The sequence below is a fragment of the Athene cunicularia genome (genome assembly GCF_003259725.1).
Source record: "Athene cunicularia isolate RWA chromosome 24 unlocalized genomic scaffold, athCun1 chr24_part1, whole genome shotgun sequence".
Classification (NCBI taxonomy): Eukaryota; Metazoa; Chordata; class Aves; order Strigiformes; family Strigidae; genus Athene; species Athene cunicularia.
This window is the reverse complement of record NW_020799132.1, coordinates 3261542-3278366: the sequence shown is the minus strand read 5'-3', so window position 1 is coordinate 3278366 and position 16825 is coordinate 3261542. Positions and strand designations below refer to the sequence as shown.

Genomic DNA, 16825 nt, shown 5'->3' with positions numbered 1-16825 from the left:
TCCCTACCTGTTAAATTGTCTCATACAGTTTACCGACCTCAGGCAACAAGAAGTCAGCGTAAGGCAAGCTGTTTGAGATGAAAAGCATTAAGGAAGTGCGACTGCTTTAATAAAGTGACCCAATGGACAAAAAGAACGGGCTGGTGTGCAGCCACAGCAGCTCCTAACACACCCTGCTTGGGCAATAACATGAGCTCAAAGCAGTTACTCTAAACACGCATGGCTCAAAAGTCTTCCAAAATGGGGAATGAGAAGCAGGCGAGGCAGCGCGGAGGAGACGGAGCGGAGCAGGAAACAAAGTTCATGTTTGATTTCCACTGATGATCATAATCAAATAGCAGGAGGTCACAAGCTAGCTCCTGATGCACCAGCTCACTTACACTCCCCCCCATTTACCAGCTCTCTCCTCCTGTCCTCCCTTTTCTTTCCAAAAAGTGCTGTCACACACAAGCGAGGCTGGCAAAAATATTAAACAGCAGTATCGGGGTTGGGTGGGAAAACCTCTGGTTCACTTTCCTGCACCACACGATTTGCAATGCAAAGGTCTCAGGCCCACGGCTCGCGCAGTGATTCCAAGGGTTAAACCCGAGCATGGGGAGCCACAGACGTGAGGCGTCGCACACGCCGAGCACAGTCGCATCACTGGGAACATCTTGAATTTATTTTGGCTTGTGGGACTCGGGCACGTCCATGAAACACGGCCATCTCCAAGGCAGATCGGAGAGTGGGCGTGGCAGCTACCTTTCCTCTAAGAAAGCACGAAATATGAAATCTAAATTGGTTACACGCACAGATAACCACGAGTTTTGAACAACTTGAAGCCGCCCAACTAACCATGAAGGGGTGCGGGGTCACTCCCTCAAAGAATCAGAGAATAAAAGATGGAATCAGCCGAGCTGAGCCCGTGGGCCTGGGGAAAGCTGATCTCCCCGTCGTGGGGTAGGGGCTGGGAAGGTGCAGCGGGTGATTTGAGGCGTATGAACAAAACCCACCCGATTCACCATCCTCGGCAGAGCCGTCGCTTCCCGAACCGAGTCGACAGGCACAGAAGAAACGCAAACAGACAGCCCATAGGGCTACAAATAAAACCAGCCTGGGGAATCCAGCCCGAGAGCTGACGTTGCTAGGCTGTCCGGGCTCAGACCTGCAGCTGCAGGACAGAAACTGAATTTTACCCTAAAGCTGAAATCGGTGACCGAGCAGAAGCGAGAAAATAGGACGGGAGAACAATGACCTGGAAAAGGACTGGAGTTCCCTCTTTTTTTCAATTTTAATTCCAGCCTGGGTGAACACGGTCTGGGATCTGGATTTCACAGAGGCCGAGCCTTTGGACTCCAGCATAGCGGAGGCCGTCACGGAAGAGGGGCTGAATGCTTTCACCTGGCTCTACCGGTCCCTGTCGCCGTTCGCAGCGGAGAACCAAGGGGACGGTCAGGTAAGGGCAGCGGCACCGGCCACCCTCCACCTCACCGGCTCTGCTGTCACCCGGGTCCGTCCTGCCTTGAAAACCACAGAATGTTCCACAAACGGGCCAAAACAACCGTCATCATCTGTGCCAGAGCGCTTCAGAGGGAAGCTATTCCCAGCTTTAAAAGCTATCATCTAATATAGTGCAGTATAAATGATATCTAGTATTATATACTGTAACATAATTCTTGGAACCTATTTTAAAATACATGTACTATAATACGTATGGGGGCTGGTTGCAGTGACAACTGTTAAAATGTGAATAGTAGCTACTTGCAGGGAGTTATGTTACTGTGGGATTTCTCACTATTATGTGTTTTGCCTCAGAATATCTGGACCTTGTTTGCCGAAAACGGCTTCTCTCATAAAGCTCTCGTGGCTGTGTTGCATCACTTTGTCCAAGAGGGCCAGCACAAAAGAGCTAACGCAGAGGAGAGGGTTTACGCTCTTCATGCAGCTGGGTTGTACTTCTTACTGCTGGAAATCCCAGGTGAGCGAAGGGATGGGCCCCTTGCTGTTGGATAAAACGTTGTTCAGACAAGGCCAGCTTCCTTTCTAAGAATTCCCGGTGGAACAAGAAATGGCTTTTGAACTGTTCACTTGGTTCCTGGTATCAGACTCTGCCGTGGTGTTGAGCGCTGATCTGCTGTTATGCTCTGATGGCAGCTTGGACTCCTGTCGTGAAGTGGCTCGATGATCTCAGTTGCCGTGGTCTTAGTAGTTCTGTGACAAGGTCAGGAGTCTGCACAGTACACAGGGCTGGAACCACACACGTCCCAGGCACAGACACAGGCTGGGTGAGGAGGGGATGGAGAGCAGCCCCAAGGAGAAGGACTTGGGGGGGTTGGTGGGTGGAAAACTGACTGTGAGCCACCAACATGCGCTGGCAGCCCAGAAAGCCAACCGTGTGCTGGGCTGCACCCAGAGCAGTGTGGGCAGCAGGGCAAGGGGGGGATTCTCCCCCTCTGTTCTGCTCTGGGGGGACCCCCCTGCAGGGCTGGGTCCAGCTCTGGGGGCACCAACAGCAGAAGGACACGGACCTGCTCGAGTGGGGCCAGAGGAGGCCACGAGGATGCTCAGGGGGCTGGAGCCCCCCCTGTGAGGGCAGGCTGAGAGAGTTGGGGGGTTCAGCTGGAGAAGAGAAGAGGACTCATTAGAGGCCTTAGAGTGACCTTAGAGCGGCCTCCCAGGACTGAAAGGAGCTACAGGAAAGAAGGCAGGGACTCTTGATCAGGAGGTGCAGGGATAGGACAAGGGGTAATGGTTTTAAACTGATAAAGAGGAGATTTAGATGAGATATAAGAATGAAATTCTTCCCTGCGAGGGTGCTGAGGCCCTGGCACAGGTTGCCCAGAGAAGCTGTGGCTGCCCCCTCCCTGGAAGGGTTCAAGGCCAGGTTGGACGGGGCTTTGGGCAACCTGGGCTAGTGGAAGGTGTCCCTGCCCAGGGCGGAGGGGTGGAACTAAATGGTCTTTAAGGTTCCTTCCAACCCAAACCATTCCTTGATTCTATGACATCTTTTTGGTTTGACAGTAATATGCAGTGAAGGCAGAAGGTCATTCCTGTTCCCCCTCTGTAACTAGTGAGGATTTCACTGTGCAGTGCTCTTGGACAAGTTAATTTGTGAAAGCAAAAGCATTTGTTTACAATAACCATCAGCTGGAGTTTTCTAGCAGGTTGATTCACTGCAGTATCCTTTTGTATTCAAGGCTAATGCATACTCCAAGGTTTTGCTGATCTTTGGTGTGCAGCACATTACCAGCTGGAAGGGGTCAGTCAGCTGGTGATCCTACTGGCGAATGTCATCACTGATGCCATGTCACCCTGATGCAGCTTCGCTCTGTTCAAACAATTGTTTTTTAATTCTCCTGAACTTCCTTAGGCTCCCAGGACAATGCCTTTCTCCTGGCCATCTCCTTGACTAGCAAAACAAATGGAGAGGTGGCCAGATGATTTGATGCTCTCTCTGTATTTTGTCTGGATGATGGCTGATGTTGTCTTTTCTGGACAGGCAGCATAGCTAACCAGCTGTTCCATCAAGTGATGTTTGATAAATGTCTGCACGCCTTAACAAAAACTTGGCCTCACAAACAAGATCTAATGAAGAAAAGAAAGAAGACGCAGGCTCCAAGCTCTCAGACCAACGCAAGAAGAAATAGAAAGAAAGGAAAATCATGCAGGAATGACAATGTAAGATGTTTATGTAATCTCTTCAGCTATATATTTCTATTAATAAGCAAATTGTTAGCAAGCTATTTCATTTCAGTGAAAGGTCAGTGTGATAGTCATCCTCTTTTTCACCCCTTTTTTTAATTCTTAGCCTTTTATTCAGTTCAGCTGTGTTCTTGATCCTCTACCTATTAGGAATTTCAGAGGTCTGATGATTCAACGTTAGCTGCAGTTTCCTGGCTGCTGACTAATGGAAAAAAATGCAGGTTATTTGTCTGTGGCATGTTGTTAGAAAGCTCAGTAGCAGAGGGAGAAACTAATGGATATCGGCTTCTTCAAGAGACCTTTAAGCTGGTATGTGACCAGCTTGCAAATGGCGTTTGCGTTTCCTTGCCAACTTACTGATGGGAAGTTAAGGGCTAAGTGCTTTGGTTAGCTGTACTCGGCTGCTCCTTCTAACATTTATATGTTGGGTTTTTTTAAACGGAACTGAGGATTATGCATCAGAAATCCTGAGAGAACGTCAGTGCCGCAGGGTCATGACAAGCAAGGGAAGAAGGTCACAAGCACAGTGGGAATTGAGATGAATCTCCAAGTGTCAGATTGGAATTCAGATAATTGTCTTTGGTTCTGATGGACTTTCTCCTTCAAAATGAGAACAGGCTGTGTTGGAGCTTTCTTTTTTTGTATCCAACTTTCTTTTTGTTTTGTTTTGTTTGTTTTTTTTTTTTTCTCCCCACTGTTAAGTGCGTTAATTAATCTGAAAGAAAAGGTTCAGAATTTAGGATGGGAAAACATGTAGGATGTCACCTGAGAACCCTGTGAAGCAATGAAAATGTGCAAAATAGATCTGCCAGTGCTGTGGGGCAGGGTGGTGGTGTTTCTTTTTTCTATCAATGTAGATGGAAGAGATGTCGGAAGAGGAGGAGGATGAGGAGGAGGAAGATGATCATGAGAATATTTACTTTTCAACGGACGATCTTCTTCAAGTTCGCAATGCAATCTTCCTGCTTTTGAAAAACTTGTTGAGACTTCTACCTAAGTTCTGCCTAAAAGAAAATTCTCAGTGTGTGCATAACTGCTTGCAGGTAATAAGTTTGAACTTAAGGAACTTTCTGTTCCCTCACACAAACTTTTGGTGGGTGCAGAGCACTCCATAGCCACGGGAGCAATGGCAGCCCTGCCTTTCCCAAACTAGGCCCCTGGTTAGACTGTCCTCAGCGTAAATCTTGGAGTGAGGTGCCTGTGTGTCTGTCTTACACTTAACACTTTCTGGCTGGGGCGTTTTGAGGTGCTTAACCCTCACCACATGGTAGTGAGCCTCTGGGCTTTGGGGTCTGCTTATGTTCCGCTTCAAGGCAAAGCACCATGGTTTGAAAGTTAGACTCTCAAGTCTCTGTGGTCTGACCCCCAAGCATCCAAGCAGACTTCCAGGTCTTGCCCTCGTGTGGATTAGCTAAGCTTGGCTTTCTTTCCTTGCAGATCTTTGTTGAAATGACAAACTTTGAGCCAGCAGCACACGAGTTCGTGTTTTCAGCAGAAATGTGAGCAAATAATTCTTAATGTTTATATGGTGCTTTGAACAAGTAAAGCGCTCGGTGCTTGTGTTGTTGTTATTATCTTGTTTATACTAAAATGAAAATGGTGATTTCTTTCGCTAAAGATAATTAGAATGTGTTCTACCTAGCTAACAGTAAACAACGTTCAGTGAATATTGAATGTTTTCCAGCCTATGATCACATTTAGTTGTAACAGTCGTAGTAATTGTTTCTCTGATGAGGGATGAAGACACATCTTTACTTTCTTTTGCTTAGGAATGTCAATAAAGCCAAATATGTTCCCGAGCTGGCCTATCATGGGCTGCGATTACTGTGTTCCCCTCTACATGGTGCAGAAGATAAGGTAAAAGCTGGACAAAACCTTTAAAATCTTCATTGAAGTATTGAACAGGAGTCGTTTCTTTCCTTCTCTGCGCATCGCTTTTGCTTGCACATTTTTTGCTTTTTCCGTTAGTTCTACTTTTTGTGCATGTGTTTGCTGGGTCAGAGGCAAGATGCTTGGTTTATTTATTTTTTTTTTCCACCCTGGTCCTTATTTCCTTTAATTTGTATGATGGTGCATTTTGTCTGCGCGGGGTTCTGTTCTCTGGTGACTTTTGTGGCAAATGACTCTAAAACAGAAGATAGACACAGTGGTGTTAGATCTCTTTATATTAAAACAGAGAATTCTAGGTTACTGCGTTTGCCTGGAATTTTCTTGACTCCTGCTAGGTGGAGCTCCAGCACCACTCGGTAGAGTGCTGTGGCTGGTGGTTATGTAGCAGTGAAGCATGATGGGGGAGTGTTATGCGCAGATGACGGTGGTAAGCAGGGTTGATTCTCATTCGGAGAATACCCTGTCATCATGGAACATCCAGTTGTACCAGAAAAGTGTCTGCAGCTTTACATTGGTTTTATTTAGTTAAATTGTGAAGCACCCTGTGTCATCCCCCACTTAGCTGTGCGCTGCTCCTGTGGATGGGGCTTTTGAACTTTGGGTGTGACACTGCTGCTGTGTTCTCGAGTCTGTAAGCCCATCTGAACTAGTTCTGAGCCAGCCAGCCCGGGTATTAGCAGCTGTCTAGTCAGGGAAGCCTGGAGCTTAGTGCACACTAACCTGATTTACACCCGGGTGTGTGTCCAGCTTTAGCAGCCTCAGACCTGTGTGTTTCAACCTCTGTGGTTTCTCAGTGCACGGCGAGTTTTTCAGAATTGTTGATGTTTGTGGTATCAGGAAGATGTAGGAGCTCTTCTTCTCAGAGCCGCCTCATCTTCCCTGCCTCTCCTGTTTGGCTGCTCAGTGACTGGCAGGATAAGGAGGCATGCTGTGCTTCCAAGAGCGTGGCGGGCAGGAAGCTCCACAAGTTCAAGTGCATGTGGTGGTGAAAACATGCATTAAGATATCTTCTGTGTAAAATCCCAATGAGTTTCCTCAAATTGCAGATGCTTCTAGCGAATTGAAGCCTGCTGTTTCCAAGAGGATCAGTTGATGTTGTCAGGAAGCCCTTCTTGGGTCTCACTGGACTTGCATGAGAACATCACAGCCAGGAATGATGTTGTGTGCGTTAAAGAATGGGTCCTCTTTAATTACTCTGCTGAGAGTCATGTTTTGACAGGTGCTGTTATTATTTGGACCTCTGTTTGTTTCAGAATTATTTCATAAACCTGATCAGAATGCTTCTCCCTGAGCTCCAGTGACTACTGACGTCAACCTGAAAATAACCTTTTTCTCTCCAGATTCTTCGCTGTGTCTTCCAACGAATCCTCAATGTCATTCTCATGCTGGAAAATGCTGCAGGTTCCAGACGCACAGTCCTCGCCATCACCTCGGCTGTGATCAGTGCCAGGAATCAGGCTATAAAATTCATCAGGTGAAGTACAGAGCTCTGGCACTACCCTTCCTGGGTATATCTTCTCTTTCTTCTGTCATGCCTTCGCTTTACTGTTTAGTTGATAAAGGGATGAGACAAACTGGCACTGGCTTTGAAGATGTTTGTGCAAAAGAGGTTTAATTAAAACGTCTGTAATGGGAACTTAATGAACTTGCTGGTGGAGGGGAAAAAGGTGCTGTTTGACAGAAGACTGGCAGTGAGTGGAAGGGACCTACCGCCTGTGTTTTGTGTCAGTTTTCCAGGTTTTGTAGTTTACTACAAAGTATTGTAAAGATGAAAGATTAATACGGAGCTCACTTCTGCTTAGTCCTTTGCTTTCTCCTGCTTAAAGATATGTTTTGCCTATGTTCATTATTCCCTGGGTGTGGGGATCCATGTTGGAAAGTGTGGTTTGTGCAGAGGTCCCCAGACAACATGTGCTAAGTAGACTGAGAATGAAGCAGCTTTTCGTATCGTCCTTTTACGTGTAGGAGGGTATTGAAATAAATTGTTTTCTGCCTGCAAAGCCAGATGAAAGCAGAAAGTGGGTCTGCTCTCCAACCACATCTTATTGCACAAGCACTTGTGATTCTAGAACGTGTTCTCTTCCTGGCTTTTGAAATGTGTTCCCAAAAGAACATCCTTGACTTGATTTTTGCTCTAAACCCAGCCTTACTAAATTTTGCTTCTTTTTCTTCTGTGCAGTTCTCTAGTAGATGAGCTGAAAGAAGTTGTTTTTCCTGTTCTTCGAATATTACTGCAACATATCTGTGCCAAGGTATGCTAAGCTTTGTTACATGTAAGAGCTCATGTGTGGATGCATTGCAGTATCTGTAATAGTGAGGAAATCCATTTTCACAACGTCTTGTAAGGAATGAAAAGGTTTTAATCATTTGCAAATTTCCTGACAGCCTGATTGCGTTTTGTGCTGATCTTTGCTGGAGTTTTCAGACATCTAAAAATAGCGTCACGCTCTAGGAGAATGCTGAGGGTGAACCCTTCCACCCTCATTCACAATTGGTTGTACCCTACTTTTGACTTTACCAAAACTCACAGTTCCTTTTACCACTGTTTTGGTAGAGGAAAATAAGGATGATGAGAGCTCTTTGCCTAGCTAACTATCTGAAGACTGCCATGTAGAAATACTGCCTCTGTATTTAGTCTGAGCTCCACACTTGCCTGGGGGAATTTGCTGTGTGATTGTGGGTGAGTGCTGAAGTAGCGACCAAGGAGGCTGTGATTGTTCTCCCAGTCCTTGCTGAATGTGACCATTTGGCCTCATTAAATAAAAAAAAATTACTCATCTTAAGCCCAGAAGTGCCGTTCTGGCTTCTAGAGCAGAGCATCAAAATACCATACCACACAATTGCCCTTGTGTTTTAGGTCCCAGATAAGGCTGATTATCGCACATATGCTGCACAGGCCTTGGTGAATTTGCTGGACAAAATCCCTTGTACAGAGTTTGCTGACTTCATCGCTTGGCTTTATAAATACTCACACAACTCTAAAGTAAGTGCATCTCCTTGGTGTGCCAGGGTTCAGATACAGCAGTATTTTGAAGAGGAAGGGTTTGATACCAGTACTGAATAGTCTTGTTGTTCTTGCTGGTACCTAAAAAAGAGGAAATGGAGTAGGCAGTGCCTACAGAGTGTCTTTGCTTACGTTAACAGAGCACCTTGTGTGCTTTTCCTTCTGAACAGATTGCCTACAGAGTGTTTGCTCTTGACGTAGCGTTAGCTTTGTTGAATGTGCCCGAGAGGAACTCGGACAGCTCCTTGTCCCTGGATCATCAGAAGTTTCTAAAGCATAAGTTTTTAGTTCAGGTCATGGTGTTTGGCCGGTGTTCAGACAAATCACCCCTGGTCCGTAGCAAAGCTTTAAGCTGCTTCGCTCACTGTCTGGAAATGAAAGCTGCTGCTGCCCTGGAGAGTATACAGGACTTGTTACAAAGCTGTAAGTATTATGGATAAATCAGTGAAAATATTTCTTGAGCTTTCAGGGGGAATAATTACTGGGAGATAGGAGACCTAGTTGTCAGGAGCTTAAAAATCTGCACATAGTGTCCTTGTGTATTGTGTCATAATGAGAAATAATCGATGAGTCTTACTCATGAAGCCTTATATTTGGAAGGGATTTTTTTTTCTTGTATCAGTTCCAGATAGATTCTTCCATGAGATACCTTTTGAGGGATATTTATAGATGACTGAAATTGCTCATTTAAAAAAAAAAAAAAAGTTAATTCTTGCCTGAAAGTTGATTACATCTTGAGTTGCCTTTTATTTCTGCTGCGCTGTGTTGTTCATGATTGGCATTCTGAACTCCCTCAGGTGTGGTAAAGGCCAGATGGCACGATTCAGAAGTATGTACGTAGCATCCTACAGTTAGATTGCTTGCCTGAAAAAATGCAGAATGACAGAATATCCCAAATTAAAATACTTCATTTAATTTCTTTTTTTATTTCTTTTTGGCAGCCTCTGTCCATACAGACTTGGAAGCAAACACGAACACGAACACTGCGAGTTGGACAGTCAGTACAGAAGGTATAAAGTCATTCTCTTATAGTAAGTCTCAGGCTTTTCTTGGCGTGCCATTTTCTAAAAATACACGTCTGTAAAACCTAGGGCATGCACGAGGCTCTGTGTCTAACAGTGAACCATTTTGCTGGGTGAACATATGCCTTTTTTATTCTTAAACTTTTAACTTTCCATTCAGCCACATCCAGCCATCCACTGAGGACGTCACCAACTTTCAAAACTATTGAGTTGACGGAACACGGTGATACTGCTGTTCTTGATGGTATGGCACAGTTACACTATCCTTTTCAGATAACTTTTCAAAACCTTAATTGAAATCAGACTTTCTGAAGTGTATTCATTGTCCGTTTTTCAAAGAGAGAGCTTTCTGTAGAGCTGTTAAAATACACTTATGGGTGAGGAAGGGGGTGGAAGTACCAGCCATGAAGAAATACTGTTTCCACTCAAGTCTGAAAAACACATTTAATCTTGAAATACTGATGTTCTTTTATACTAATATGGTAGCGACGCTTGTTGAAAAGCAGGTAATTTATTCTTTCCAAGAAGGATGGTAAATGATGTGGGATATAATACTTATAATTCCATAAATTTAAGGGTAATTAAATCTCTTGCTCCAGCACACAAAGATCTAACATTTTTGCTACGTAAAACACAGCACCTTTGACTAGCACTGTTCTGTAGGGAAGAATTCACTTGTCTGCAGCATCAGGTATTGGCTGGAGTTGAAAGCAAAGTGTGAGGTGAAATGGACTGATGCAGAATGGCAAGCAGCTAGTTCTCATTTGTTGATAGCATGAGATCAGCATGTAAGTTGTCTTTTGTGGCCGCATTGTTCCTTCTTTAAATCTCCCTTTCTTTTCCTTTTCTGTGTAAAAGCTTTTCTTCCCAACCTTTAGGCCTCTGCCAGTATCTTTGCTTTCGGTTCTTACTGTTCACCTCTCTTGAACTGCTGACAATTCAATTCGCTGCTTGGTTCACATCCTGCATTTGTGTCTTTGTTACACGTCTCATGCTGCTCTTCACATGGGATCTCTCTCCCTATCTCTGCGAGCCAGGCTCCTATCTTCTTCATTGAAAGCTTTCTTTTAAAACATTTTGCTGATAAATTTCATTAATCTGCTCCCTCAGATAGAGAAAGTCCTCCAGGCCGCTTAAGGTATTGTGTATTCCCTGTTTAGTTGCAGACTCCTTGTGGCAGAGGATGCCTGGTTTTGTATTAGATACCCAGCTGAGCATACACTTGGCACTTGGCAAAACAAATTAAGGATTGAATGAAAAAGGCCTGTCTGGAGCTCAAGAGGATAGCTGAAATACAGGGCTCTGCAACTCAGTCGAGGTGCATTAGCAAAGCTGTCTGGCACACGCTTGTGTTTGGCTTATGCCGGTGCTAATTTTGCACTTCTGTGAAGACCAAACAGCTCGTAGTTTAGAAGTGAAATAAGTCTTCGCCGAGGATAGTCAGAACGTGCTAAATGCAGAAAGAAAGATAAGAAGGGTGGGGATAATCTGCAGGGTGAGGTATGCACTGCAGAATTACCACTGCCCAACAGCGTACAAATATATTATGTTCCCTTGATAGTTTTAGAGCTCAGGTTGGTTGGTTGGGTGTGCGGGGGGATTGTTGTGGGGTTTTTTTTTCCTCTTTCCTATATCGCTGTGAGTAAAATCAATGTCAGTTGGCAAAGTCTGATTATTTTAGCAGATTTGGCCACCTTCATGAGAGCTGGACTATTTTAACAGCAAAATCTTGCAATAAAAAGGTTCAGTGCTTTTTCTGTCAAGCTGTTCTCAGGAGGAAGATTCGATTGTAGTTAGCTACCCATTAAGAAAGTGCAGATCAAAGTCCCTTTGCTTCCTTTGATAAAAATTTATTTTCAAACTACTTTTGATAAGTTCCTATTTCTTAATGGCAACAGAGTGGGTCTCCACACGAATCTCTCTAAGCAACAGATTTCCAAATTTGGCATATATTTGGGAAACCTTACTTATTGCTGTAAGAAACCTAACAAAGAGCAATAAATAGAAACCTTAAAAGCAATGATAAAATGCTTGAAGTCGGTATTTGCACCTTGTCAATAGTCCATTTAAATGGCTCAAAAGGTGAGAAGCGGTTGACTGTGGCTCTGTGTATTCAGTTGTGTTAATAATCTATCATCTTGATTATGTATTTTTTCCTGAAAACTTGCAGAAAGAAATATGAATGGCTATGGAAAGTAAAGTTTGAGGCCTAACTTGACGTTCGGGGAGGGGAGGGGAGATGTGTTCTGGTTGCCTTGCAGACTCTATGGTGGTTCTTTGCAGCTGCCATTCTGCAGCCTCAAGGAATTCAGTCAGTTCATAAACGGAGTAATTTGCCCTCTGTAAAGCACAGCAGTTCATATATTAGTACTTTTTACTGTGTGGAGCTCTGAGGCATAACTCACCAAAGGTTGTAGGCATTCCGAGCTCCTGGCATACAAGTCTGTTGACCTCTCTTGGGTCTGCCTGGGATCCACTTGCTTGTGGTCTGCCCTCACTGTGCTTTTTGGTTACCTGTGCTACAGACTTCTGTTAGACCTGTGCATGATTCATCTGCTATGAAGGAAGACTACCATCTTTTATGTAGACAAATAAATAGGTCAGAAATTACAGATTTGTTTGGTTTTGCTGCATGTATCAAATGATTTGGTGTCTTGCTTTCTTTTGTGATATGCCCTAAGATATATCTTCAAATGAAAGAACTTGGGAAATATTTTTTTTCCCCCCCTCTATACCTCATTATGAATTATTTTGTGAGGTTTTTTGCTGTGCTTTGTTCTCCTTTCTTGCCCTCTGAAAGTCTCAGGCAACAAATTGCTGTTCAGTTGAGCTGCCGCACGCTGCGCTGTTCAGTGTGTTAGAGCTGCTAAATGATGGTGTGGGTCATTTCTTTTTATCATGGTTTTGCCCAGGAAAAGAAGTCATGGCCATCCTGCGACAGAGAGCCAAGGATGAGAAAACAAACGTGAGGAAATCTGCTCTCCAGGTATGGTGGCTTTTGTGTTCTTCCCTGTTCTCGGCGATTACCCGCAATGCCCTGAAAATATATAATTAGGCCATGGTACTGTAGCGAACTCTATGTAAGTTTGCCCACCTGTAGCTTCCTGCTATTCCTGCAGAGTGCCTACAGGGTAAATAATGCAAGCATGAGGATGGAAAATTTTTCTAGTACTCTTGCTGGCAGTTTCTTATTCCGTCATTTAGAAAGAGAGGCTCTTTTCAAATGTCAATAGGCATTTCAATTAAGCGAACTTCCTTATAAACCGAAGCATATTAGCTGCTTAGTTTGTTTTGACCTTGTTAACAAAGAGATTAGGTTATATCCAGCCTCTTTGAGGTATGCGTTTCTTTGCTTGCTGCTCAATTTTTTTTAATGAAGTCATTAGCTTTTAAAGAGAGATGCTTTGATGAAAACTTCGTTTTAAAAAATGTGTGTCTGCTGTTGTGATGGCCTTCTTCCGTTAGTCCCCTTCACCTCAGCTCCTCCTCCTCAGTTCACACGTTGATTTGAGCTTCCCAGTTAAGGCTTTACAATTGTTTTAATGCTTTTTGATTTTTTTATATATATATATATATATATATATCCATCCCGTCTTCCTTCTTACCAGGCAAAAGACCTGGTTCATACAAGAGACACATTCTTTTCAAGGGCAAATAGTGACATTCACTCTATGCAAATGCTGTTATAAAATCAGAATAACTGAAAAGATGCTTTCTGTTTCATTCTACATCTCTGCTTGTTAATGTGATGTTTCACTCTGGGTGAGATAAATTAATCTCTAAAGTTGGTAGGAGGTAGATTGTATTTTTGATTTGCTACTCGATGCGCGTGGCCTGTATTCCTGACAAAGTTATGCTGGTATTTGATTTCCAGGTTCTTACAAACATCCTGAAGCACAAAGTGGCCCTGTGTACTGCGGAAGATTTGTCCACTCTTCAAGATTGTTGCCGGGACCCTGCTGTTTCTGTGCGGAAGCAGGCCTTGCAGTCTATAACAGAGCTCCTTGTGGTGAGAAAACAATGTCATGAATTCTTATGCAGACCTGAGAGGAGTGAACTGTGGGTTAAAAGGAGGAGGAAGCAGACAGATCTGGTACACGTCAGTTGTTCGTTCACTGAATTTTCATTTTATGACTCTTGTTTTAATTTTATTACCTTTTGACTTGAAAGTCATGACTCATTCTTATACATACTTGTGATTTATGTAGAATGCTTCCAACTGTTGGAAACATTTATTTTCGTGGCTGTTGATTTATGTGTCATGGAGAAAATGTTTATGTTGCTGGCCTTCTCAAGTTAAAAAAAAATCTGAATCACTTTACTAAGATGTAATGTGTAGATGATAGCACTGCAATATTTTTCTTTCTTTTCTATTTATTCACAAAGGGTTAGTAACAGGCTTGGAGCATCGGGTTTATATTAAGCAAAGCTCTCTTTTTTTGTTTGTGTGTGTTAAATCATCTGCTGTACAGCTTTATTGCGATACTGTTATAATTATTTATATGGTTTCAAAGCAAAGCATTACAGTACCTTAGCAGAAGCACCAGGTAGCTTGATCATACATATGATCAAATACCTTGTGGTGTCAAGGAGATATGAGTTGCCTCGTCCCATATGCTGCCACACTGCAGTGCTACTTCAGCAGCATGCTGGGGTTTATTAAAATGTGTTTTCAAAGTTAGTAGCTGAATCTGGAGGTTTCTAGGCCTTTGCTGATCTTACCCATCCATATAGGATCCTCGAATGATTTCAAAATGTTTCTAATACAACGTGTGTTTCTCTCAGTCTCAGCCCAGTAATGCTCTAGTGCAGAAGGCCTGGTTAGAGGGAGTGGTGCCTGTGGTGATGGATGCTGAAAGTACTGTCCAGGAAAAGGCTTTGGATAGCCTTGACCAGCACTTGTTGCAACATATAAAACATTATAATAAATTCAGGAGGGAAGATGTAAATCAGGCTCTAGCGTGGGATCTCCTTACCCTGCTGACCTCAGAAAGCTGGGAGCTGAAGTAAGTGCATTTTCCCCTTCACTGCTGGCTCTGATGTCTTCTGTAATAGCCCCTTGTCTGATGCATTGAATGTTTTTATTGCCTTTACTACATTAGCATTCAGGGACAAAATCCAGATTTTTTTTTTTTTTTTTTACTTTTAATCCCGTTAGAATATGCAACTTTCCCTTTACAGAAGGAAATTGCCTGTTGACTGGAGGACTAAGATAAGAGTCTGAGTTTTTACTCTCAGTGCTCTCATTCACTGCATGGCCACAGACCATTAGGTATCATAGTTTACATATCGCTTAAATGCATGTGCTGGTTATGGTGAAAGGAGAAGGAGCTAAGTTGATTGGTTTGGGGGGTTTTTAAGCTATTTAAATTCCCTACTTGAAACAGCGTAAGTGCATATTACAGCTAGAGATGGAAACTATCATGTTGAGGGGCTCGTGTTGCTCTGCCTGTTCCTGGGACAGAGGAGCCGTCAAGCACGGACAAGCTGGCAGCTGGTGGGCAGAGCACAGTTTTCCTTTGTGTCAGGTATTTTCACTTGCTGCTCTTGTTACCTGTGCTCTCTCCCTGAACCCTGAACACTGTTCGTATACAGGAGTGTTGCGTGCTCTTCTTGATGTGTTGATAGCAGCATGAATATTTAAGTCAAATGGAGGTGTTCTGATGACAGAAGTAAGAGAAGATATATAAAGAAAGGAGAACATCGCCTTTTATTAATTCTGATGTACAATATGTTACTTGTCTTATGACAAATAGAATTATTCTGCCTTTTGCAGAATGCTGTGGGAAGAAGCAGAAGAAATGGGATGACACACAGTATGACAAGGACACAACATTGATTAAAGACAGCTGTATGTTTATTAGTCAACAGGGCATAATAGCTCAGAAATAGAAAATGAGATATTGGTTGTGCTGCCTTGCCAATCTGTGAAACTTGTCAATGTTCTAATTTGGACTATTTTATAACATAGTTTGCAGATTCATGGCACCACCTTCTTCATGACCTTATTGTACCTTGCAGCTTGATAAATCTCAGAACTCTTTCAACGTGAAGTAGGTAACTAGGGTTAAATAGAAAAATGAGCAAGTTATAGTGCTTTAACATCACTGTGTCCTGTCCCCTTATGGGTATTAAATAGCAACTGCTAGAAAGTCTTTGTTACACATTGCTGAAATTACATTTTCTTGATGTGTCATGGCGTATCAGTTGGACCTTCTGACTTACGCACACAGAGCACTACATCCATGCTGTAGCCAGGTCTGTAGGGCATCAGGATTATGAGCTGAAAGACTGAAAATATTGTTAGTAAAATATCTACTCTGAGTAGTGGGAATGCCAAGCAATAGCAGCTTTGTTATGTTGCCCAGTGTATCCTGAACAGGGATGTTGGATTTTACTGCCAGTGTCTAAGATCAGGTATTTTGTTTCATCTTCCTTTAACTTACTTTTCTTTCTTCCCTGTAGCCGTTACTTGAACAAAGCTTTCCATATGTGGTCCAAACAGAACAAGTTCCCCTCCGCTTTCATCAATAAAGTCATGTCTCATGTGGAAACAGAGAATGCCGTACCAGCTTGGATGTTGCTTGCTAAGGTGGCAGGTTCTTCACCCAAGCTGGATTATTCCAAGGTCATCGAATCCTGGGACAATGTCAGCAGGTATATGTGTGCTTTGAACACCCTCTGTTCTGCAGGGGAGAGATGGGGGGGAGGAGGGGGAGGAGGAGCAAAGCAAGTGGGCACTTTCTGGCCTTCCACAGGCGGAGTGCTGTTCAGCTGCTTCAATCACAGTTCTTTGTTCAGGCAGTCGGTTCCGCAGCTAGGAAGCAAGCGATGGCCTGCAGATTTGTGCAGTAACCAACTCTTACCGTGAGCTTTTTGAGTTTTCATTTGGTTTGACAGGTCTGCCTTAATAATGCATAGCCCAGATGAAAGAATTTTTCTACTGTGATTTGGTGTTGTTCCGTGGTGTTAATGTTAGTTTGTCTGCTCTACTATTCTTCAGGCAGCAGCAGATGAACAGTGATACTACAGGACACATACTGTGTGTCGTGGGTCATGTTGCAAAGCACCTCCCTAAAAGCACCTGTGAGAGGCTGATTGGTGAGTGGCCCTGAGAAACTGCAGAGGGGAAGGCAGGGTTCATGCCTCCCATCTTAACAGTTATTTCCTCTCCAGAAGTAGTTGATAAGCTTAGAAAATGCTCATTTTATGTGTGTGATCTCATTTT

At 43.5% G+C, this 16825-nt stretch overlaps 1 protein-coding gene across 1 annotated transcript in view; it reads left to right on the top strand.

Moving 5' to 3' along the window:
• The first annotated feature begins 591 nt into the window (after nt 1-591).
• Nucleotides 592-16825, top strand: part of NCAPD3 (non-SMC condensin II complex subunit D3) — a 29814-nt gene continuing 13580 nt past the window's right edge. Inside the window, exons 1-18 of the mRNA XM_026863575.1 lie at nt 592-607; nt 1281-1435; nt 1795-1957; nt 3479-3657; nt 4539-4724; nt 5119-5180; nt 5451-5538; nt 6912-7045; nt 7751-7823; nt 8429-8554; nt 8746-8998; nt 9517-9585; nt 9758-9841; nt 12510-12583; nt 13472-13606; nt 14383-14603; nt 16063-16254; nt 16601-16698. Coding sequence (XP_026719376.1) covers nt 592-607; nt 1281-1435; nt 1795-1957; nt 3479-3657; nt 4539-4724; nt 5119-5180; nt 5451-5538; nt 6912-7045; nt 7751-7823; nt 8429-8554; nt 8746-8998; nt 9517-9585; nt 9758-9841; nt 12510-12583; nt 13472-13606; nt 14383-14603; nt 16063-16254; nt 16601-16698 — 2308 coding nt within the window. The remainder of the gene's footprint in view (nt 608-1280; nt 1436-1794; nt 1958-3478; nt 3658-4538; nt 4725-5118; nt 5181-5450; nt 5539-6911; nt 7046-7750; nt 7824-8428; nt 8555-8745; nt 8999-9516; nt 9586-9757; nt 9842-12509; nt 12584-13471; nt 13607-14382; nt 14604-16062; nt 16255-16600; nt 16699-16825) is intronic.